We start from the raw sequence: 24,642 nt of genomic DNA on the forward strand, positions 1-24,642 counted from the left end.
TTGGTGTGACTTTCTGGACTTGATTTTCCGGGATTAAAAGGTTGTTTATTTTCGATAAACATAAGCCTTTTGAGATCAACAAGTTGTTTGTGATTTTATCATAAACCTTGTAATCAAGATTGATTATTTTGTTAATCGTTGTCTTGTTTGATCTCATAACCTAGGAGCTTCGAATCTGGTAACGGATCTTAAAAATAGAAGATCTGTAACTGTGTTTTTATCATATATTTCGATATTGTGATTAGAAAGTGAGTTTGGTTACCGAACAATTTTGATACTTTACTGTTTGGAATACGATCCAAAGAATCTTGTCTTACCATTTGAAAGATTGGTAGCAGAAGTTATTGTGAACCATTAAGAAAATCTACTAGATCTAGTCCTAAAGAGAACGTTTGTTCTGCTATGATATCTAGTATTGAACGTCTACTGAGAACTTCGGTTCTGCTAGAAGTTATCAAAACAAGAATATTGTTGAAGCTGAGTAACTATGAATTTATATTGCTTGGTCTCGTCTACACAAAGTTTCAGGTTTACTTTTTGTATCTTAATTCATTGAGTATTCAAAACTGGACTAGGTCCCCGAGTTTTTCTACAAGATTGTAGTTTTCCTCGTTAACAAAATTCTGGTGTGTGCTTTACTTTATTTTCTCATTATAATTTTATTTATATTATAATTAAATTAAATACACTTGTATGTTAACTATGCACTTGATATTGATCTTATAGTGTATCGGTCTTGTACCGTAACTATTATCAAGTGAACATCTTGTTGTTGTATAGTCTCGATCTTGTATCCATAGAAGATCACACAAGGTGTATTGTGATTCGCCACTTGGCTTTGATTTCTCACATTGTTAATCCGTTCCAGGCTAACCCTGTTCCAAGTGGACACCGTGTTGAAATATTCCTTTAGTGATTGTTGCTTAAAGAGGTTTATACACGGTGATTGTGGTGTACTTGGGTACCCTCGTCATTTTAGGGCGACTATCGTACTTTACCGCTGATATAAGGACACTCATACTATATCAAATATTTAAAGTTTTTACGTATCTACGTTATTCTAGATCTGTAAGATAGATTCATTGGTTTGCTAATGTTAACAGACTCCATTATATGCGACAAATCAATAAGGAAACAAGTTTCTTTTTGCATGTTGTTACTTTGAAGATTATATTGAAGATTGAAGACTTTGAAGATTTGAAGACTTTATTCTTGTATTTTGATCTTGGTGTGACTTTTTGTGACTTGATTTTCCGGGATCAAAAGGTTGTTTATTTTCGATAAACATAAGTCTTTTGAGATCAACAAGTTGTTTGTGATTTTATCATAAACCTTGTAATCAAGATTGATTATTTTGTTAATCATTGTCTTATTTGATGTCATAACCTAGGAGCTTCGGATCTGGTAACGGATCTTAAAAATAGAAGATCTGTAACTGTGCTTTTATCATATATTTCGATATTGTTATTAGAAAGTGAGTTTGGTTACCGAACAGTTTTGATACTTTACTGTTTGGAATACGATCCAAAGAATCTTGTCTTACCAGTTGAAAGATTGGTATCAGAAGTTATTGTGAACCATTAAGAAGATCTACTAGATCTAGTTCTAAAGAGAACGTTTGTTCTGCTATGATATCTAGTATTGAACGTCTATTGAGAACTTCGGTTCTGCTAGAAGTTATCAAAACAAGAATACTGTTGAAGCTGAGTAACTATGAATTTATATTGCTTGGTCTCGTCTACACAAAGTTTCAGGTTTACTTTTTGTATCTTAATTCATTGAGTATTAAAAACTGGACTAGGTCCCGGGATTTTTCTACAAGATTGTAGTTTTCCTCGTTAACAAAATTCTGGTGTGTGCTTTACTTTATTTTCTCATTATAATTGTGTTTATATTATAATTAAAGTAAATACACTTGTACGTTAACTAGGAACTTGATATTGATCTTATAGTGTTTCGGTCTTGTACCGTAACTATTATCAAGTGAACATCTTGTTGTTGTATAATCTCGATCTTGTATCCATAGAAGATCACACAAGGTGTATTGTGATTCGCCACTTGGATTTGATTTCTCACATTGTTAATCCGTTTCGGACTAACCCTGTTCCAAGTGGACACCGTGTTGAAATATCCCTTTAGTGATTGTTGCTTAAAGAGGTTTATACACGGTGATTGTGGTGTACTTGGGTACCCTCGTCATTTTAGGGCGACTATCGTACTTTAACGGAGACATTAAGTCTCTGCTCATGCTCATGAGTCATCCGTGGAAGTTTGATGAGTTCTTAGAACCTACACGACCAGCGTGTCTCGTAGGGACGTATGCTAGGCATTGTGGCATCATGACCAGCATGTCTCACCGGGACGTATGCTAGAATTCCTGGTTATAGGTGCCTTGTTGACCAAAGGCTGAGTTTTCTCTCGTGAAAATTAAATTTTGATCCATAAGGGTTAAATTGGATCTTTCTGAAACGAAGGATGAAGCTAAAGCTGAGCTTGTCTTTTGGCTACCATGACTGAGGTTAGGGCCTAACTTTTTTTTTAACGATCAAGGCTTAAATTAAGGTTGAACTTCGCCTTTTCGTAGCAAGGGATGAAGTCAGGGGTAAGCTTGTCTTTTGGTGACGAGGGTTGTAGTCAGGACAGAACTTCACTTTTAGGCACCGAGGGCTGTAATCAGGAGATGGACTTGGTCTTTTAACAGCAAGGGCTTAGGGCAAGACCGAGCTTCGTCTTTTGGCGACGAGGGCTGAAGTCAAGGTCGAACTTTGTCTTTTGGCGACGAGAGTTGCATCTTATCTTCGAAATATTCCTTATGTGCTAAGCCCATTTTTTGAACTCCATTTTTGTCGTGAATATTGAGGGATCTTTTGAATAACCGTTTGTGCCCCTCATGTATAGAACTACCATTTTGCCCATGGTTCAAATTTCACCGTACAAAGCTTAGCAACAGTAACTATTGTGCTAACCCACTTTGATTGGGAAGAGTACCAACAAGCTCTTCTCAATCAACAAGTCAAACCGCAAATAGGGTGTTTGTAAAAAGGGCTGGTTGAATGATTTTAGAGATGACATCATGGAGTGCCATTAGCTTACTGGAATTCACCCCAAATCAAGGTTTACTGCATCGTGTGGCCCGCCGCACCAGGTCAAGGTTTAATGCATCGCGACAAGACGGCATATGGCATCATGGAGTCCCCAATCAAGGTTTAGTGTGGAGTCCCCAATCAAGGTTTAGTGCAACTTTATGGGGTTGCGCTCCATAGAGTCCCCAATCAAGGTTTAGTGCAACTTTATGGGGTTGCGCTGCATAGAGTCCCCAATCAAGGTTTAGTGCAACTTTGCGCATAGCACGGGTTACATGCCATATTTGGCAAAAGAAAAAGTTGTGAGAAGAGAAATATGCCCAGTGCATAGCAGGATCACTAATCTAGTTTTCCTCAAAACGCCGAGTGCTCAAGCTTCAAATTAAGGATCCACATTCTTATTATTTGGCTGGAATTTCAAACATAATGTTACCCGAAATTCCTGGGAAAATAAATGCGGATCATTTTGAGACACCTCATATGACTTAAGAAGACAGTAAAGGGTACAAATCTAAGAGTACAATGTCTCCCATATTGCATAAAAATCATCATCCTTCATACAAACACCACATTAAATCCACAAGTCCAAGAAATGAATCAGTTGCATCCCTTCACGCATTTTACAATGTAGTTGGGGAACAAAAGGAAAAGAAGGAAAAACGTTCAAAAAAAAAAGATTCTGAACTGGTACTCATATATTTCACCAATCTTCAGACTAGATTGTCACCAACCTGTATCCAACTGACACCGCATGCCGAGGAAGAAGCCCCTGGCTTTTGTGGGTTTTCTTTCGTGGTCCTTTTTTACCTGTAAGATTCAGGACGCTTTGGCTTGCTCAGGACAACTGTTTCAATCCTCTCCAAAATTTCAGGTGTAAGTCTTGGAATGAGATCAACAGCTTTCATGTTTTCTACAATCTGCACAGTGCGACAGCATCATGGCATCACAAAAGTAGGAATCATTCATAATACCAAAGAAACAAAGATATATTCCAATGTTCCATACATTCCCGAGAAACACTAGTCACCGGTAATAAGGTCCGACTCGGTAATGCAGGTAAAACTTACTTGAGCCTCCTTCGTAGCACCAGTTATAACGGACGAAACATTAGGATTTGATGCACACCAAGCAATTGCAAGTTGAGATAAAGGCACATTAAGCTCCTTTGCAATTGGTTCCAAAGCAGCAACTTTTTTCAGCACGTCATCAACCAGTGACCTGCTTGCAAGGTTCTGCAGAGAATGAAAATGCAGTCAAGATATGTTGTACTCGCCACATTTATATTAAGAAAAAAAAGAAGCTTAAAACAGGGTAAATAACAACACAAAGGTAGATGCTCAATGACTCAAAATAACAACTGCAATAAACTAATCATTCTGATTTCACCCATTCCTTCACTTAGGTGATGTACAACATCAGTGGTATGTAGCTCAAAGTGTAAGGCCTTTGGTTATCAAAGGTTATGCTACTAATTTGATGGAAGAGTCACATAAAGTGATGGGCGTGATGCATCAGAGAAAATGATAAAAATTATGACATGGGCTGAGGTTAATAGTAAGTAAAACCGCTAACCAACCGACTATTCTAACATAAACACAATGTGATTCATCTGGACCAAGTACTATCACAAAGCCCAGTTTTCTTTACCGAAACTTCTCTGATGTATTTATTGAGACAGATAGGCTCTTGATCTTGGTTATGATGGATCATATATAATACATCCCAAACATGAATACTGTACTTCATTGTCTTTGCAGAACTTAAAGATAGATCTCAATATAGATAAACAATGATGGTACAGCAGGCCGTGCATTGTTAAAACTGAATGTTGGACTTGTAGCACATCAAATGGTAATAGTGACTTACTGGGACGTAATTTTGTTTCATTGATATCTTGTATACCTACTTCACTATATAAATATACTCTTATGACATTAGGAAGTCCCCATCATACAAATACTTAAATGCGTGTCTTTGTGCTCCACTACGAATTTTCTGGCTATTTTGGTACCGATTCTTGAAATACCAACCCTTAGTTATTGATGCTTGGACACCCTTCTATTGTGGACAGCTAGGGTCAGATACAAGAGAAAAAAAAATTCATCGTTCCATATCTTAAAACACATTAGCATTTAAAATGAATCCTACAACTAAATATCCAAATCAGTAACACATTCCTGGGCAAACCAGCACTAATATTCTTGTAGGTACAAATAGTTATGGCTAATTGAAACAGAAGTTACAGAACAAATGACCCTACATTCAGAAGATAAGATCAATTGCTTTGTCACTATCTGTGACAGAGCTGGCAACAAAAGTGATGGGCATGAACCCTCAAATGATGGAAGCCAAGGTAAAAGATTACAGATAAGCTTGTCAAAGAGATAGTAGAAATCAATATTTGCGGCTAAGCAAGACAAACTTAACCAGTTGAAAAGGGTAACAATAAGAAGAACTTTTTTTTATAGGAAGTGCTCCGGAAAACATAAATTGATACTCGGAGAACCCCAGCAAAGCCTTTTACCTTGTAATTCTCTAGAGCAAACCTACTGTCTGATGGAATATTTTTATTATTGTACTTCCCGGTAAGAACTCCAGATGCAAGTGGACTCCATGTGGTAAGACCTATACCATAGTTGGTGTAAAGCGGTAGATACTCTGATTCGACCTGGATCAACAAATAACATCAGACAATGGGGAAACATATATAGCTTAAAGCACTTTACATATAGACAAAGCCCTCTCCTTTAAGACTTTCGAATTAAGTAGATCAAAACTAGATCCAACTGATGCGACAAGTTCAACTCAAGGAATAATTATTTATTGATTTTGAGTATCTGTGTGTCTCTCGCATCCGTTAGCTACTGTCCCAAATAAGCGCAAACACATCAATCGGATCTATCTGCCAAATATACAAATACACAGGGTTCTTGAATAGACCCCAAAGTGGCAATTACTTTTTAGAGATCTTTTGTCCTCCGTATTGTTGAAGTAGGACAACAATAAAAATTAGGATATGCAATTAGATAACCTTTTCATAGCTGCTGCACAACTTCTAATTTATGCAAGAGACTCAGATGTTTGAACATTTTCATCGGTTCGTGAAATGACTCCTAATGTTTACCTATTTGAAGACATCTTCATTGTCCCAACCCAGAAACATACTCCCCATTTCACCAAATTTTATGGCAACGTAAGAGAACCTATATCAACCTTACTCTACAGAGTTATAAGGGATTTCTCCCTAAACACACCTGATTATACCCATGCTATTAATAGACAGAAGTAGATCATTCTTATAATAAAGTAAAACACCAAACGCAAAAATAAAATATCAGAAGTACGTACTTGGCTAACAACTACAGTACTTCCCTATCAGAAGGTGTTTTTAAAATGATAAAAACAATTCATCTTATCAGATCCATCCGATAAAGACTAAACCCACATCACAAAAATCATTTAAATCTTGTAGAAAAACAAATTAGAAAAAATGCATTTCATAAATGAAAAATAAAAAGTCTGACCTTGTGTCTAGAGAGAAGATTATACTCAGGCTGTTCAACAACAGGACCAACGAGATCTAATTTTTCAGCAACAGCCCAAGCTTCGGTAATTTGCTGAGCAGACCATTCACTAGTACCCCAGTAAAAAGCCCAACCATGATCAATAACATAATTCATAGCTCTAACTGTTTCTTCAATAGGTGTTGAAACATCAGGTCTATGACAATACAAAATATCAACATATTCCATATCTAATCTTTTTAATGAAGCTTTAGTTCCTTCAATAATATGCTTTCTAGATAATCCTTTATCATTTGGACCAGGTCCACCCCAAAATATTTTTGTAGATATAACAATATCTGATCTCTTCCATCCTAATTCTCTAATAGCTTGACCCATGATTTCTTCAGCTCTACCATTTGCATAAACTTCAGCATTATCAAAGAAATTAACACCATGATCTTTACAACACTGTAGTAATGTTTTTGCCTCTTTAACATCTAATTGATTTCCAAAACTCACCCATGCTCCGTAGGATAGTTGGCTTACTTTTAATCCAGATCTACCCAAATTCTTGTATTGCATCTTGTTTTTGATATCTTTCGTATCCATTATCTTTAGATCTTGAAAACTGAAAGTATGTTTTGTTTGCCTATTGCCTTGTTTGATACAGGGAGGTAAAATGGGACTTTTCAGTACTGCGTAAGCGAAGTAAAGGCTTAAATGAATGAAGTAGGAATGTTTTATATTTTTATATTTTTAAAGTTAAATATATTTACTACTCCACATGACTATCTATTAAGTAGTAGTATTTATTTGACAAGTCAGAGCTCCACAGGACTATCTATCATGGCACAGGAACCTAAAAGGCTCATGCAAAGGCATACCAGTGACTAATAGCATGTTTGGATGCAGAAACAGAAGTCAGAAATGGTTCTTAAGAAACAGAAGTTAGAAGTCCAGATTTTTTGCTTCACAAAAAGTCGACTTTTCTGTTTCTGGAAGTCATTCTGAAATTCTACACCCAAACTGATTTTTTGCTTTTTGATTCTAGAAGTCAAAAAGTTATTTCTGGATGTGTATCCAAACGCGCTACAAGGGAGATACACCGAGGAGAAGACTTTATTTGCTGAGCTGCCTGTTGAATCATGTTCTTTAAACGGCTGGGCTTTTTTGGGCTATAGAGGGTCATGAAATGGTAATCCACACTACCTCTTATCCTGATATTGTATGTAATACCTAATCTACCCTCAATTTGATTAGTGCTAATTATTAAAAGTGAACGGATTAGATTAATCAAATGGTTAATTTTTTTGGAAATTAAAACTTGAGTTTCCCTAATTTTGAAGAAAGAAAAATGTTGGTGAAATTTTTTTGAAAAACTTTGAAGCAAAGTGATGAAACCCTTCGTCACAATACTCGGAAAACCATATAATCAACTCCCAATAGCAATTTTATCGATTCAAATCTGTTACAAATCAGAGCAAAATCTGAGTTTTTTACCTGTTACGGCTGGAAAAATCTGTCGAACCAGCCGTAAATAGGTTAGTACAGTTGGAAACTGAGGAACTCCCAGCCGTAAATACTAATAACGGATGGGAAGTGAAGAACTTCTGCTCGTTATTTGCCCAGAATCACCTGAGTCTGTATTACGGCTGGGTTAACATGTTTAAAAGGAAATGTTCCCATCCGTAAAGGATTCTGTAATTTGAGAAATTTGGAGTTTCAACATATGTGTATACATACTACGATTGAAAAGCAGTAATAGTTTCATTATTAGACCACAATAAAACCCATTACATACTTAATATATCCTTATTACAAAGTTGGTCTTAATAGCATCCCTTTCGATGTATCAAGAAGTCTTTGATGGTGGCAAATTGAGCTTCGAATTTGAAATTATAACCTTTCTATTTTCTTAATTCCTTCTTAACTTGAGCTACGACTTCTTCATCAGTCTCACCTCTAAGTCGAAGTTGCTTGCACATACGAAGTAAAGCCATGTATTCTTTCAATTTTTTGCGTATATCTGAAAATCGAAGATATAATTTAAACCTGTCGCGGTTGTAAAAAATTTCAAAAATCTTACTCCAATACGATTGACTGGATAAACCACATTTCCTTCGTTCTTCTCCCCTCTTAGGATAACATAGTACAAAAATTTTACAAAGAGATAAGTCTTCTTCCAAAGTAAAGTTAGGTTTATCCTTTGAGCACATTGCATTGAGTTTAGGGTTTTGGTGGAGATTATTGAGGGTAAAAACTGATTCTGCTGGAAATGGTAAATTTGGGTGTGTCGCCGAGAAACGAATCTAAACCCTAAACAAATACACTGCTCGGGAGTACTTTATATTCGAGAGATCAATCTGTACAATCCTGGCCTAAACCAAGAAATGGTCGTTCTAATATTGCTTCGGTCAAAAAATAAAGGAGAAGGGTTGATCTTAGGGAGGGAAGCAAAGAAGGTGTTGAGATAAGAATGTTGAATGATGAAGGTGTGGTTGTTTTATAACTTGTATCAGAATGTGGTTTCTGGCTACTTGTATTGGTAACACTTGGTTGAAAACCTGTCTATACAAGTCATGGTTGAGTGCACCCTGATCTCGTAGGAAGTGGAGACAGTTAAGTAGTGGAGAAGTGGGGTTGTGTAAAAAGTAGTGACCATCACGTTTCCATCATGAGGTAATACTGGTCAGCCTTACACCCACTACTCTCTTACTGCTATTAACCGTCCGCCCTTTCCTGACACTTTCTCGTAATAGACGCGTTGCACGCCGCACGCTGTAAACCGCCATATCAATACCCCGGTGAGCATCCCCCAGTTTGTGACATGTTTGATGTATCGATTGTTTTATAGGAAAATTTATGTGTAGCAAGTTGTTGAGTGGGTCTTGTCTGTAAGACCTAACTACTTTAACCAATCACGCGCAAGCTAAGCGGCGGGTAGTCATATGCTACAAGCCAAGTTGTGAAACTTGCCATAGGAAATAACATGTAATGTTTCATGGTTGAATAATTAAATAATTGGTGAAATCATTATTTATAAAATATCAATTGCAATCGATATAAAATATCGCTTTTTAAGCAAGCAACTTAAAATAATCGATGCTCGTGAAACATCGTTGTGTAAGGTTTGTTTAAGTTAGTCGCGGGGTCTAATATCTTAAAATGAGCATGACCTGCCATTTTCGAAAAGCTGCTAGGAGTCGTTCATGTGCGCCAAAGGTAGGCCGATTGGTCCTTATAAGAGAGTGACGGCTGGCGACCAAGGATAAATCTTATTGGTCGCCTAAGATTCGATCTAGGCCGGTCAATTCGGCTAGTGAAGTTAGACGGCCGAGATGATTTGCGACACTTAACGGCTGCTGCTGAATTTATTAAAATTCCTATTAGCAGCTCGACTAGCCACTTTTGGGCGATCGTTTAGGAGCAATATAGGCAGGTCGCGGCTTGGCCGATTGTTCCTTATGGAAGAGAGGTGGTGGGTGAATACGGAGACATCTCATTGGTCCCCTAAAATTAGATCTAGACCGGTTGATTCGGCTAGCGAAGTTGGACGGTCGAGATGATTTTGCGGCAGTTACATACTGTAGTTAATTCAATTTATGGTTTAATAGCCGTGTGGTCGACCTACTTTTGGCTAACGGTTTTTAATGTTAGTCGCGTACTGGGAGCTGTCTGATCGTCCATCACAATAGCTGGGCCGTTGGTGAGAGTATCCGCACCTTTCCCGTTGATTAAGATTGGATCTAGGTCGGTCAATCCGGCTGGCGAAGTTGGGCGGCCAAGATCGTTTTGCAGCAGCAATATACTGTTGTTAACATAAATTAGGGTTTTGTAACTCGCATGGTCAACCCACTTTGGGCAATCGTCTAGTGGCTCCGCTTACGAGTTGGAAGGACTCTGATTGGTCGAAGCATTAGTGATTCCAACAGTGTGCATGATGGTGCTAGTCCGACCATGTTAGGAGGTGGATAAACTTGATAAATCAACCGGCCAAAACGTAAGGTCGTGATCGTTTTAAGACTGACATGGGAAGCCTGTTTATATTTTTTAAGGATTAGATGCGTCGACCAACCAATTTCCAACTTTATTTAAAAGTGCGTGTGGCGCTTTTGGAGTGATCTAATTGGTCGGTAGGAAAGAAGAGCCAATGGCCAACAAAATATGAAAAGGAGCGGCGACAAGGGGAGTTCGAGTTGGGGAAATTTGACCGGCCAAGGGGCGCGACCGATCTCTTTCCGCCATGGCCCTAGTCAGTCACGGTTCCCTCTTTTTCTTATTTCCAATTTTTGGTAGGATTTGCTCCTACTAGTTCCATGTTGGATCAATTTCCTAGCGTTCCTAGGATTAGTTTCGACCAATAGGGTTCGAAATATCGCGTAGAGCGCAAAAAACCTAATTTTTGCAAATAGGTAAAATTAGGTTAGAAAGTTGAATTTCGTGAGCCGACACAAAATTAAACACTTTTCGATAAATTATCCGTGAGTTGGCATAAGAAACCTCTTTATCAGAGAGTGGTGCAACTTGCGTGTTCCTGAGTATTTTCATGCAGATCTTAATACTGACACTTCGGGAAATTCATGCTACTCCGCTGCGAGTGAATCAGTAATTGTCATGTCATGCCAATATTAATTAAGAGTTCAGCTGGGGAACATAGCATATGAAAATACTCGACAGGCTGTACATTAGTGAATAATGTAAGCGGGAGTTTAATAAAATTTATAGAATATTTGGGATTGTTGCTACATGCTCCATTCTGGATAAATTTTATATACAAGTATATTGGATTGCTCAATACATATGTGAGTATAGAGGCTTAAGCTCTCGTCAGTTTTTTAAAATGGCTCTGTTTCTTTGCAGAATAACGACATATTAAATACAAGGTTTCACAATTTTAGCCCTGAACTAAAAACCACCATCAATATTAAGTCCCCTGCTTAGTACGTAATAGTGACACTATTGCGGGGTAAGCACTAGATGGTGAGAAATAAAGGTAAAACTTACGAGGCAAAGTAGACAGATGTTACCAGGATAAAGACTGGCTCGGTCTTGGAGAAATACACGTTAAATAAAGTATCAAAGCACGCAATGATCGTCCTCCTAACATATATCAATTGTCCCCATATGTAAGCATCTAATAGATTGATATCCCACATCTAAAGCCTTTATACACGGCAGCTAGAGAGTCCTTTCCTTTCCTGGATCTTACCGATTTGCGGAGTATAAAAGGGAGCACTTGAGCCTTTCTTTTCATAACGATCATCACAGAGTTGCGCTCTTCTTCGTTCTAAGTATTGCTTCGTATTCTCTTATAGTTTTTTTTTACCACGTCGGTTGTTGATATAACCATAACACTTTTCTGAAGTATATGATGAGAACTCCTGGTGATGATTATTCTTCTAACTCTTCAAAGAAATGTTTTGAAGTCGACAAGCCCAGGGTTACAGCATTCGAGGAGGTGTTAGTTAAAATAAATCCTATGTTTCGTGAAGCTGGTCATGCCATACAGGGTATGCCTCTCGCACATTTGCGTATCATTCGAGAGCGTGTTCAAGATTTCCTGGCTTCGGTTAGCATGGAATAAAAGTGGAGGCGCGATGAAGCATCCCATCCAACGAGTTACAGAGCTGAAAGATTCGCGACTCGTCTAAAGCGACGAAGAATTTTGCATAAGCGGCCTCCAAGTAAAGATAAACATGATTACCCTATTCATAACTGCGTCATAATTCCCGACTATGTCGTGGACGAACCGGGACATCCTCAAAAGGCTGTTGGAGCGGCATATAGAGAATATGTTGAAGCGGACTCCGAAGTGAATATTGGTGCAGCTTCCAAGGAATATGTTGAAGCAACTCCTGGAGAGAATGTTGAAGCAGCTGCTAAGAAAGATGCCGAAGAAGCTTCTGAAAGGGAGGTTGAGGAGGCTTCTGGAAAGGATATGGGAGCGCCTTGTGAAAAAGATGTTGAAGCAGCTTCCAATGAGGAATCCAGTGAAGGCACTGTTGATACCTGTGTTAATGCTGATAATTAGATTTCCCACTTTGTTAGTTCCTTTCATAGATGAACATCTTTTCGTAGCTTGCAGACGCTTTTTGGTATTCAGTGGTCTTTGTTTATGTGACGGGAGCCTGGACTTTATCAAATAATAGTTCTTTATTCGTGTTGCTTTCATAATTTTATGTTTCTAGTTGGATGAGTGAATGAAACCTTCCGACAAGAAATCCAAATTCTTAGAAAGATTGCTGTATCTTGAAACTCTAGATGTAGCACTCTTCGGTACGGTTACAATAGAATCTCCCCATTTTATTGAGGTGATGTGGCCAATGGGAAGACGACACATAAGTGGTGTTGTGCTTTTCTTTCATGTGAATAGATATCGCTTCCATGATTATATTTATTATATGTAACCCTAATCATAACAACTCGGAGTAAGGGAAGCAACAATGACAACTGAGGATTCGTCCACGAACATGTAACTTCCCATTTGATATTCCCTTTGTGTATCACATGTGTTGTACCTCCATAAACAAGAAATACAAGAGACGTATTTGTTAGGTGAGGAAGCTTTATCTCTGATTGTTTGCACATGTAATGTGCAACATATTTCCGAAAAGGTAGTTGCCATCTGGGAGCATCAAGATGTGCTAACTTTAGATTCGCTGATTCCGTGAAGGGATTTCCAAAACCAGAATTTTTTTTTGCAGACAACGAAACTTCTTCCAGGATCTCATCAAGCAAAGAGAGGTGGTGGTTGACGGACCGTGTCATCGCTAAAGCATGTTGTTTTTTGGGATGCAAAAGATACTCGCTCTAGGGAGAATGTGCTGCTGCTTGAAGATTTATTTTGCTTTGAATACCTCGTTCTTCTTTTCGTTTACATATTCCCCTCTTCGGTATTTGAAAGATATAAAATGTCTCTTTCATGGTTTGATTTTTTTCTGGTTTCGAGTTAATGGGTAATGATTTTGTAAGGGTTCGGGTTTACTCGAGACCTTGCCTTGAGATGATTTCAGGAGTAAAAAAAAAATTAAAAGAAAGAATGATGCTTCGATCAACTGATAAATTGGAACCCTAATTATGAATGCAAGCAGTGGAATCATTTTGGAGGAATTACAAATATTGAATGAAAAAGGGAATTTCTATAGGAAATAGTAAAGAGAACGCTGGAGGAAAAGGGTAGCGCGACATCTTAGGTATTGAAAGGATTTAGCCATCGTGAGTGCATTACCACGCCTTCTAGTTTGTCAGCATTGATGAGATTGCAGTAACCTCCTAAGATAACTTCTGCCACTAAGTATGGCTCATCTTTTCCTTCTGCGGAATCGGGTGGAGGTTGAGCAGAGCAATCCTTACAACCATATCTCCAACTTGGAATGGGTTTGGGCGTTATTCAGTAACTTGGCTCTTAGACTCATCATTTTTGACCGAGACAGCTTGATAAAATATTTGAAAGGAACAACATCCCATTCACATCTCCTAGTAACAGCTGGGTTGATAATCGGATCGAGTCCCCATGCTTTGACGAAGGAAGGAGTGACTGGTTACAAAAAGGGTTGTTCAATGAGACTTACCTGGGTTCGGAATCTGCGAACAAATGTCGTCGAGCTCTCTCCATGCAGTTGGGTCACATTGGAAAGTTGTTGATATGGTAGCAGATAATCTTCATGGTTGGATGGCTTGTTGGAAATCCTTTCGGGTATAGACACCGGCAAGGGACATACTCCTAGATTTGCTTTGTTGTTATGCACTCATGATCGCCCCAGAACCATATCATAATTTGGGCACTCTTTAAAAATATGAAATTTGGCATGCGTTAGAGCATCTCCCACCTTGATTTCGAGATTAATATACCCATAAGAATTTTTTTATTCTCCTTCTGAGTTTTTGATTATAGTCGGGAAGTGGACAACTTCTTTCTTTAAGATCCCTGCAGCGACGATGTTGAAGTCAGAGGCCGCATCAATCAGTATGTTGTCGAACTCAACACCCTTCAGGTGGGAAGTGGTAGGAGTCCCCAGTTGCATTTACCAGCTGTACCTTCTAAGAGAGGTTGGACTTTGGGAGCGGTTTCTCCGACTGAAAACATCTGCTTGCCTGACACAACACAATTGAGGGATGTAAATATGTCTTGACGTTACGCCTTGGAGAAATAGAGAATCTCACATACACGCTCCATCATAGATTGCACGGTCTTGTGAGCAGAGTCCCCAGAAAGCATGCAGCTTCTGACTGGAAGAGGGTCTCTGTGAACTCCTTCAATGCCTAGTTGAAGTTCTCCCGCATCCAATTTTTCTTTGAAAGTGCGCTTCAATTTGTTGCATTCATCGGTCGGATGATTGACAAACCTATGGTAACGGCAATATCTGGGGTTTGCCCTTTCTTCCTCAGTTGATGGACGCCTGACAGGAGGTAGTTTGATGGTGTAGATGGGGAAAAAAAATTTGCTGATTTTTACAGAATTGAGGAGATGACCGTGCGGAGGATACTCCTTGAACCGAGCAAATGCTAAACCTCATACAGATTCACTGCAAGAAGGGAGTGCTTTAAGTTAGAGATATCAATATGTAGGACTCCGGCCTAAACCAAGACAATGGTCGTTCCAGAGTCAATTTGGTCACAAGAGAGGATGGGTCGATCTGTAGGAGGGAAGCTGAGAAATGTGTGAGATCAATGGTGATCGAGATTGTAGGTGTGTTGTTTATTCTGCGTAAGAAGGTTCTGAATGATTGAATTTACTCAGTTGAGAGTGATTGCTCAGGCGATGAGTTCGTATAGACGAAAGATTGTTTGTATGAACTTGTCGAGAAATTCTTGTCTTTTCAATCAGGATTCAGAGACTTATATATTGCTGAACTGAAAACACCATGATCCCATGAAGTGTGACAGTTGCAGGAGTCAAAGAGTGGGGAAGTGAAAATCGTGTTGAAACCAGTTTCTCATCGTGTGTATGAAGACACGTGTCGTAGACCGTCATACCAAAACCCTAGTTAATATCCCCCCATGTGACACGATTGATGTCTCGTGAATGTGGAGTCTGCAAGGCAGACGTGTATTTATCTAGTCAGTTGTTGACTTTATGAGACGATGAGTCATTTTATTGTTGAGTTGAACATAATTTGCAAATATTCTGAGACTCATGAATTGAACATGTCTGTTGAGACGAAGATATAATTACGTTGATTGTTAAGGTGAGCAAATATTGCTCGTACGAGCAAATGTTGCTCGTTTGATAAACTGTTGAACATTAATAGTCAGTATTCACGGACTGAGCAAGTATTGCTCATATGATGACTTATTGAATATTGATAATCGAACCAATATTCATGGACTGAGCAAATGTTGCTCATCTGAGCAAATATTGATAGTTGAACCAATATTCATGGACTGAGCAAATGTTGCTCATCTGAGAAAATATTAATAGTTGAGACATGACCGCGTCACCATAATGTCTGTGTCTCAGTCCTGAGAGTTTCGATATTTTCCGGTGTGCGTTTGAGCAACATTTTGAGAAAATATGAAGAAATCAGGGATTTTGCTGAAACCGTGAAACTTCATGAGATGAAGGAATAAAATTATAAAATAATGAAGGAATCATGAGGTATGAGACCGTCTAGGCCAAGGCACGGCCGGCCTGCCAAGGAGCCGGTCCCAAGGCATTTTTTCCTAATTTATAATATTTTCATGATTTTTGGGAAATATCATAAAAATCAGAAAGTTTGTTGAAACCAAGGAATTTGTTGAAATTAAGGAGTTTCCATGAGATGAGGAATCATAAAAAATAATAATAATAATAAAATAAGGGACGTGTGGCACCGGTTAGGGCGTGACCGGCCGGCAATGGCCCGGTCCCACGGGTTTCCCTAATTTTATATTATTTTTCATGAACTTGAGTAAAATTTCATGAATCCAAGGAGTTTGCTGAAAGTAGGGAATTTCCTTGAAGTGAAAGAGTTTCCATGGGATGAGGAAACAAATAATATTAAAATAATAAGACATGGGCGTGTGGGACCGGCCATGGCTAGAACATGGCCGGCCGAAAGCCTGGGTCCCGTGCATTTTCTCCCTAATTTATAATATTTCATGAATTGAGGGAAATATCATGAAATCAGAGAATTTTCATGTGATGAGGGAAATAATAAATAATAAGGAGTCATGAGGTGTGGGACCGGCCATGACCGTCCGGCTAATAGACCTGGTCCCGCGACACCTTTCCTAAATTTTATTATTTTTTTGATACGAGGAAACACCATGAGACTGGGCAGTTTCCTTGAGACGAAGGAGATTTGCTCAAATGAAGGGATTTTCATGAGGTCAGGGAAAATAATAAAAATATGATAAAATATAAAATTGGACGTGGGACTGGCCACAGCATGACCGGCCAGTCGGTGGGCCCAGTCCCCAGCGCCTTGATTAATATTTTATTATTTATTATTTTCTTCCTACTTTGTATAGGTTCATCGTTCCTTCATGTTTTGGAATGCTCGTTTGCGTATTCAGGTGTTCGTTCGTGCATTATTGCTGAGTACACTAACACCATTTTGGTCAGGGCATACTCGATAGCTACAAAGATGTCCGCACGTTAAATATTTATCACTAACCTATGGAATTCTTCTGGGAAGAACCACAAATTGAAGTAATGAAATATTACTAAGAATCATAGAATATTGTTGAATATTCAGTTATCGATTATAGATAATTAACTGACGGCTCTATACTAGCATGCATGCTGTCTAGGAGCATTAATTATGTGAGAATTGAGAAACATGAGCTTGTTGAAACTTCATAATTCCTTTATATAGTCAGGGAAAACCTTGTTGTATCCTGAAGACGTTGTCGCTCTATACTAGCAGGCACGCTGTCTAGGAGTCGTCCAATCTTTCGATTCTATATAAAAATAATTACTGATATTCCTCAGTATTCATGAGATGTGTCGTTGCCTCAGCTGGGAGACTACACATCTACATATACTCTGAGAGACAGCCTTCTCAGTCAGAGATTTTTTGGCATGATCTTTCATGCTTCAACGAGAGACACGAGACTCAATACTCATATGATTTCCGGATCAGGAACATGTATAATTATGGTTTTACGATTTTAACCCTTGTCGAAAATCCACCATCTACTGATGGCATCATCTTGAATCCACGCTCCAGGAGTTCAATTACTTCCTCAATTGGAAATGGGAAGTTTGGAGCAGCATCTCCAGTTTCTTGTTGTTGTGTAGGGGTCTTAGCCGCGGCCTTCCGGAGTGGAGCTGTCTGATGCACTGGTGCCGCACGTTTGGGTTATTTTTCTGTGCTGGAGCTCTCATATTTCCTCCTTCACCTACTATGCTTACAGAGGAACCGGTATTATATTGCTTGCTAATGAGACGCCTGTTTCCTCGAGTCTCACGTGCATCTTCACTCCTGGATGGTCTGGTTCTTTCCAATAGTGTTGGTGCCATTGTAGCCGACCGCTTAGCATCTTCATGAAGTTTAGAGAATGTATGGAAACACGGGTTCTCTAGTAAAGCGCAATAGATGGGAACCATACCGTTAATGCATGACTCCACCAATTGTTGTTCAGTCACATTTTGGATCATGACAGTCCAGTGACTGAATCTTGAATCTCTTGACACAATCATTTGGATGCTCATTGTTTCATTGAAACATTCTTCCCAAGTTTTAAAAGGTGATTTGCTCAGACACGAAGAAATATTTCTTGTAGAAAGCGGTAACCATCTCACACCAGTTGGATATGTTGTTTGGTGCAATGTTTTTGTACCAGGTGTACGCTCTTCCGGTAAGTGGCTTTGAAAATTCTTTCAGGCGGAGGACATGATTGTATTCATTCTCTCCTAAGGATTCCAGAAAACGAGAGATGTCTTCACGAGCGTTACCAGTACCATCATAAAGGAAAAATTCAGGAGAAGAGTATCTTCTCGGGAGAGGAACTCTTTCCACGTCGGGAGGATAAGGAGGTTGATGCTGGTGAAGGTCTACCGGGTTTTTTTTGCTTCGATTTGGAGAAGTCGTTCCATATCCTCACGCGTGATGAAATTGGATGGCTGATTTCTTTCCAATGATTCAGGAGTAAAACGAACCTCTTCATCTATAAAGGAGCGCCCTGCTGAGGTGCCTGCGCCAGGAGTATTAAAATTACTCCTTATTGGCTCCATTTGGGGTTGACGTGGTTCTTGTGGTAGCCCTTCATTAGTGTCTTGAGGAAAGTAAGTACCTCTTTATGAGTTTTCTCCATGTCTGTCTGAGCCTTAGCGAGAACTTCTTGTCTTTCCATAAAATCAACAATGGTAATAGGGGGTTGGCTTCCTCTGGCTCATCCAACCTCTCGTCCTGATGGAGGAGTGGCAGTAGCTCTGGTAACAATTGGGGGTGTTACGCTCGAAGAAACATTGGAAATGGCAGCAGCGGCTCTGGCTCTGGCGGTAGGAGGTGTCACGTCGGAGGGAATGTTTCCTGCGCCGCTGGTGTTGGTGGTAGAGGATGTAGTGCCACGAGATGCGTTGATCGTGATGGTAGGCGGTACATTGGTCTCACCGGCAGGAATGTTGACGCTAGGGGTGTTGTCAGCGCCGGTAACATCGGGATTTGTTGCTGATCCATACCTAAGATCCACCATCTTGAAATTGGGAAGATTGAAATGAAAATCGAGAAATTAACTTCGCAACCGAGAGATTAATCTCCCACCGTGGTCGCCAGTCATTTTGGGTTAAAAACTGATTCTGCTAGAAATGGTAAAGTTGGATGTGCCGCCGAGAAACGAATCTAAACCCTAAACAAATGCACTGCTCGGGAGTACTTTAGATTCGAGAGATCAATCTGTAAAATCTTGGCCTAAACCAAGAAATGGTCGTTCCAGTCTTGCTTCGATCACAAAATGAAGGAGAAGGGTTGATCTTAGGGAGGGAAGCGAAGAAAGTGTTGAGGTCAGAATGTTGAATTATGAAGGTGTGGTTGTTTTATGACTTGTATCAGAATATGGTTTCTGGATACTTGTGTTGATAACACTTGTTGTTCTTTGTCGAAATAGGTTGAAAACCTATTTATACAAGTCATGATTGAGCGCACCCTGATCTCGTAGGAAGTGGAGACAGTTAAGTAGTAGAGAAGTGGGGTTGTTGAAAAAGTAGTGACCATCACGTTTCCATCATGAGGGAAGACTGGTCAGCCTTAGACCCACTACTCTCTTACTGCTATTAACCGTCCGTCCTTTCCTGACACTTTCTCGTAATGGGCGCATTGCACGCCACACGCTGTAAACCGCCAGACCAATACCCTGGTGAGCATCCCCAGTTTGTAACATGTTTGATGTCTCGATTATTTATTGGAAAATGTATGTGTACACTACACCAACGTTTAGCAGCAGTTGAGATATGTTGCTGATTGGGCAGAGTTTTGCCGTTGATACACACCCTGTCGCAGTTTTTAGCATCAGCTCTGGATTTGTTGCTAATTTTGGTCAGCAACGGCAGTGGCAACAGGGACAAGATGTTGCGAAATTAAAATATAGAAACAGAAATTAGCTGTTGGTACTCTGTTGCTAATTTTAGAGTCATTCCGGGATATATCTTAGTAGAACAGGATATAGTTGTTCTGGTTCAAATTTAGCAACATATTTTCGCCGTTGCTAAGTTTTCGCAACAACTAAAAAATAGGTCAAGTCTTCGTTGACCTAGTCAAAACTGATTACCCCAGTTCCCTGCAAAGCCCTGATTCATTTTATATCCAGCAATTGAATATGATAGTTCTCATACTCTATATTCACACAGACATTCCCACAGGTTTAAACCTCGAAGACATTCTACAAAGAAAGGGAACCAAATACAATAAAAAGCAGGGAACTCATGACATCAAAGACATGTTACAGGTTGCTTTAAGAAAATCAAGTGTCAAATTGTACAACTGAAAGATTGCATATGCAAATATGTTCTTGTTTCTTACATTGTGTTGGTGCTACTATGTTTGTTTTAGCTTCTAAGGATTGCATATAGAAACAGAATGTTACAATCTCTTACAGTGATCAGTAATCAGAATGCAGCAAATTATTGTGGCTTTGAGAGGATGATCACACAAGGATGCTGAATTCTCGTCTAGTAAATACGACCAAGATGATGAAGAACCTGTCACAGATACATATAGTTAGAGATAACAAATAAAGAAAGTAATAATACTTCAGAATTCAGGGTATATATTCCAGTGCTAATGATTTGCTTATACCTGCACCATCAAATATAACAGAAGAGAAACAACAAAAACATTATCATATACAAAAACCACACAAATTTAATGTTTCATACAATAAAGATAAAGCTGGAAAACAGTTAATTATCTTATCACATACCTCGTCAATCAGATAAATTGTTTCATCAGCTCCCTTCCCAAACTCATACTTCGTATCAATCTATAACACACCATGTTCCAAAGCTACAATGCTGTAATTCCAAAGAGCAAGGAAAGCGTTCAAATATCAGGTATATTTCAAGAAGATATGCATCATATAATCAGAAGGAAACAATGCTTACGGGAAGCATTAACTCTGTTAATAGATATACATCTTGCACCCAATAAATGTTTTACAGCACCTACAAACACATATTTCCATTAACACCTAAAATAAAACACCCACAAAGAAGTTGGCCAGCTGAGGGGGTCTCAATCTAACATAGCAGAATATAATCATAAATTACCAAAAGTCAATATTTTCTAAACTCCTGGTATCACATTGAGTGCACAACCTACGAAAATTCATGAGCAGTCTCACAACAAGTGCAGAACCAACCAAAAATTCATAAGATAAAGACCCACTATAAAGGCAAATAAAACACCTCCCCAGAATGGAACAACATGAGCTAATTATTACCGGAGAAAACCAGAAGTACAAACAAAACGAAACAAAAAGGACTTCAGATGCGCTTCACTGAAATAACCTGGCCTGATTACTAAATTTGAAATTTGAAACGGTAAACAATAGTAACTAGACTTTTTCTTTAAACTGAAATAACCTAACAAGCGCAGTCTAGCTTACCCACCAAAATTCCAAGGTTGACGAAGGAACCATCATCAACAAGGGGCTCATGATATTTTGGTTTGCATCTGCTGGTGGATACGTACAAGGAACTCAACTTAAAAGAGGATACCATGACCATTGTCTTCAATCATGTATGAGAAGAATAACATCCTTGCATCAAAAAGGAAAAGCAATTAACCAATTGAATTGAACATGACTAACAAAAGACTAAAGAATCAGCTAAACCAGCCACTAATAAATATCAAATTAATTAAAGAAAATTGCTAACTTGCAAGACGTTGCTTTGATGTTATTCAGAAGAACAATGTAGCCTGTCTGGAGTGAATTGCCATCCAGATCTCTCAAACACATTCTTGAAAAAGGAATCTAAATATTAAGTGACATAAAAAACTAAAACTAGCAAAGTTTTCATCCATGGAAAAGAGAAACACAGGTTGCATTGAAATATGCCACAATAACCTACCTCTCTAGCAAAAGTAGTACCAAAACCTAATTAGCTGAATGATGTGTAACCAAGGAAAGAAGGGTACCCCTCATTTTCTTCTTTTATAGGAACATTGCAGATGAAAAGCACTATATTTCTATCTTGCAGAAGTCCACCTAAAGCACAAATATAGATGTCATACCCCTGAGAAATCACAAAAGAACCTTAAGTCAAATCTCACAGATTATATCAACACCACAAATAAAACAAAAAGCAATAAACCTAGATGATTAGTATAGATCTTGAATGGCTTAGACTGTCTCAGAGGTGATGACAAAAACCGCAGTCTCTCTGCTTCACTAGGTACAGATGCATGAGCAGACAGAGCAATCAGAGAAGCCTAAAATTTCCATCAGAAAAGATCGGTATTACAAATTACAGAGATAAATATAGTACAAAAGATTAATATTAGCCGGACCACCCATCAACTTTCTAGGAGGATTCAAAAGATCAGCATAGCGTGCTAGGGCAGATTGTAAGGTCAGGTACCTGGGAAAGGAGGTGGTAATGAGCTTCCCCCCTTCGGTGAACCATCTTCTTTATCTGTGTGAAATGAGAACAACAAATCCAGGGGTTGACCCAACATCTTCCCTGCTTCGTCGACAGTTTCATCGAAGTTCTCAGCATAAACACCAATATGATCTCCAGTCTCATATCTGAGAAGAAGAAAAGAAAAAATCAAACACCATTTATATGAGATACAAGGGAAAATTGTGGCCCTATGATCTGTTGTTCAAAGTGTTTCATTTTCTTCATTCTGGCAATAGCATGACTAAGACTATAAAAGAGTGGGACAAGAGCTATGACGAACAAGCAAAGTTATGGTAAAGATACTTACACAAGGGAAGAGCCCGATATTCAAACTCCAGATGTATACAAGATCTATCAGACTTGGGTTTGTGGAGCTCTCTTTGTTGAGCAACAGTGGCTCTGCAGGTAAGACAAAATGATAGCCGTGGTTATTAACTGAAGCTACCCCAGACGCCTTCAAAAACAACATAATCAAAACAACCCCCAACTAGTGTAACCTGAAAAAACATTACTTTTTCAAGAAAATCTTCAAATTACTCAAAACCTAAAGAATCAGAAAGATGCATTCTTTCCTAAATATCCCCAAAATCAAAGAAGACCCTTCATTAAGAATCAAATAAAAACCCTGATATCAAATTGTTAACACAAAATTTTCATCAAAACGTCCAAAATCCCGAAACTGAAGCACAAACCCAATGTTCAACACATCAACAATATCCCCAAATTCGAGGATTGTAATTGAGAAACAAACCAAAACACAATAACATAATGATAGTTAGCGATAATTTAAAAAAAAAAACTTGGATGGAAAAGTATAAAAAATAAATCTAGGGTTTCAAGAGCGAATTGAAGGAAATTACCTGAAGCTGTTCAACAGGGAAAGGGCCGTGAAGAATCTCTTCTTCTCCGATGTTTTCTTCAACCATGTTCTTATTCTGCTGCTGCTCCATAACTCCAAAATCAAAAACTCAAGCGAATCGAACAGCGTCTTTTTCTACTTCTTAAAATGGAGAGTTTCTACTTCTTAAGCGAATCGAACAGCTTTTTCTTCTACTTGTAAAAGAGTCTCTATGAGATCGATGCTTCCAAATCTCGCAGATGACCTAAAAACCGAAGTTCTTCAGAGCTACAAATCCAGAATGAAAGAGAGGAAAAGTTGTTTTGTGGTTGAGAAATGAGATAATATCGATAATAGTAATAGAGAAGAAAGATAAACCTGCTACTCATAAGGGTGGAAAGGGTCCAACAGCATAGCTCAATGGTATCCCATCAATTCCAATAAGGAGGAAATCAGGAATTCGATCTCCACCGTGGTAGAGGTTTGAATTTAATTAGTTGAATCAGGAATTCGATCTCCACCGTGGTAGAGGTTTGAATTTAATTAGTTGTATAAAGGGGTTTGGTGGGGTTGGGTCTAGCAGTAAGGCTAATCCAACTGGTTGGATTTGGGCAGGGGCCTTGGTCCAGTTTTAGCCTGGATTTTGATAGAAACAAGTGATTGTGTTACCGACCACACGCGTACATCACATGCGTAAAAACCCTGCAGTTGCTATTTGCAACAGCAGTCTGTCGTAGCGAAAAATTAGCAACAAAAAATTAGCAACGACACTAGCGCTCTTGCTAATGTGAGTTGCTAATCCCTAAAAATGGTGTAGTGGTAGCAAGTTCTTGAGTGGGTCTTGTCTGTAAGACCTAACTACTTTGACCAATCACGTGCAAGCTAGGCGACGGATAGTCATATGCTACAAGCCAAGTTGTGAAACTTGCCATAGGAAATAACATGTAATATTCCATGGTTGATTAACTAAATCATTGGTGAAATCGTTATCGATAAAATATCGATTGCAATCGATGCATATAAAATATCGCTTTTTAAGCAAGCAGCTTAAAATAATCGATGCTCGTGAAGCATAGTTGTGTAAGGTTTGTTTAAGTTAGTCGCGGAGCCTAATGTCTTAAAAGGATCATGACCTGCCATTTTCGAAAAGCTGCTAGGAGCCGTTCATGT

General features: G+C 38.8%; 1 protein-coding gene and 1 long non-coding RNA gene across 8 annotated transcripts; both read right to left on the reverse strand.

Annotated features, from left to right (window-relative positions):
• Window positions 1-3,580: 3,580 nt before the first annotated feature.
• Window positions 3,581-7,309, reverse strand: LOC113333679 (probable voltage-gated potassium channel subunit beta). The gene is made up of 4 exons (XM_026580103.1): window positions 6,608-7,309; window positions 5,608-5,751; window positions 4,151-4,315; window positions 3,581-4,000 (listed from the first exon to the last, which is right to left on the reverse strand). The coding sequence occupies exons 1-4, from the start codon at window positions 7,196-7,198 to the stop codon at window positions 3,887-3,889; spliced, it is 1,014 nt and encodes a 337-aa protein (XP_026435888.1). The 5' UTR covers window positions 7,199-7,309; the 3' UTR covers window positions 3,581-3,886.
• Window positions 7,310-20,436: 13,127 nt separating this feature from the next.
• Window positions 20,437-23,807, reverse strand: LOC113333750. Of its 7 annotated transcripts, none has more exons than XR_003352306.1 (8): window positions 23,495-23,807; window positions 22,942-23,033; window positions 22,593-22,759; window positions 22,326-22,443; window positions 22,150-22,247; window positions 21,621-21,769; window positions 20,933-21,023; window positions 20,437-20,711 (listed from the first exon to the last, which is right to left on the reverse strand). It is a non-coding gene; the product is annotated as an uncharacterized LOC113333750 (long non-coding RNA). The 7 variants fall into 7 exon arrangements; XR_003352311.1 differs by adding an exon at window positions 21,114-21,173 and having other exon boundaries at window positions 22,150-22,443; XR_003352309.1 differs by lacking the exon at window positions 22,326-22,443.
• Between the last annotated feature and the right edge of the window lie 835 nt (window positions 23,808-24,642).

Source organism: Papaver somniferum, unplaced genomic scaffold (assembly GCF_003573695.1).
Source record: "Papaver somniferum cultivar HN1 unplaced genomic scaffold, ASM357369v1 unplaced-scaffold_133, whole genome shotgun sequence".
Taxonomy (NCBI): domain Eukaryota; kingdom Viridiplantae; phylum Streptophyta; class Magnoliopsida; order Ranunculales; family Papaveraceae; genus Papaver; species Papaver somniferum.

Coding starts and splice junctions, on each gene's coding strand:
- LOC113333679 (XM_026580103.1), bottom strand. CDS start 7,198: ATGGATACGAAAGATATCAAAAACAAGATGCAATACAAGAATTTGGGT. Junction 4,316..5,607: donor TTGCTCTAGAGAATTACAAG/GTAAAAGGCTTT, acceptor CATTCTCTGCAG/AACCTTGCAAGCAGGTCACT. Junction 4,001..4,150: donor GTGCTACGAAGGAGGCTCAA/GTAAGTTTTACC, acceptor CGCACTGTGCAG/ATTGTAGAAAACATGAAAGC.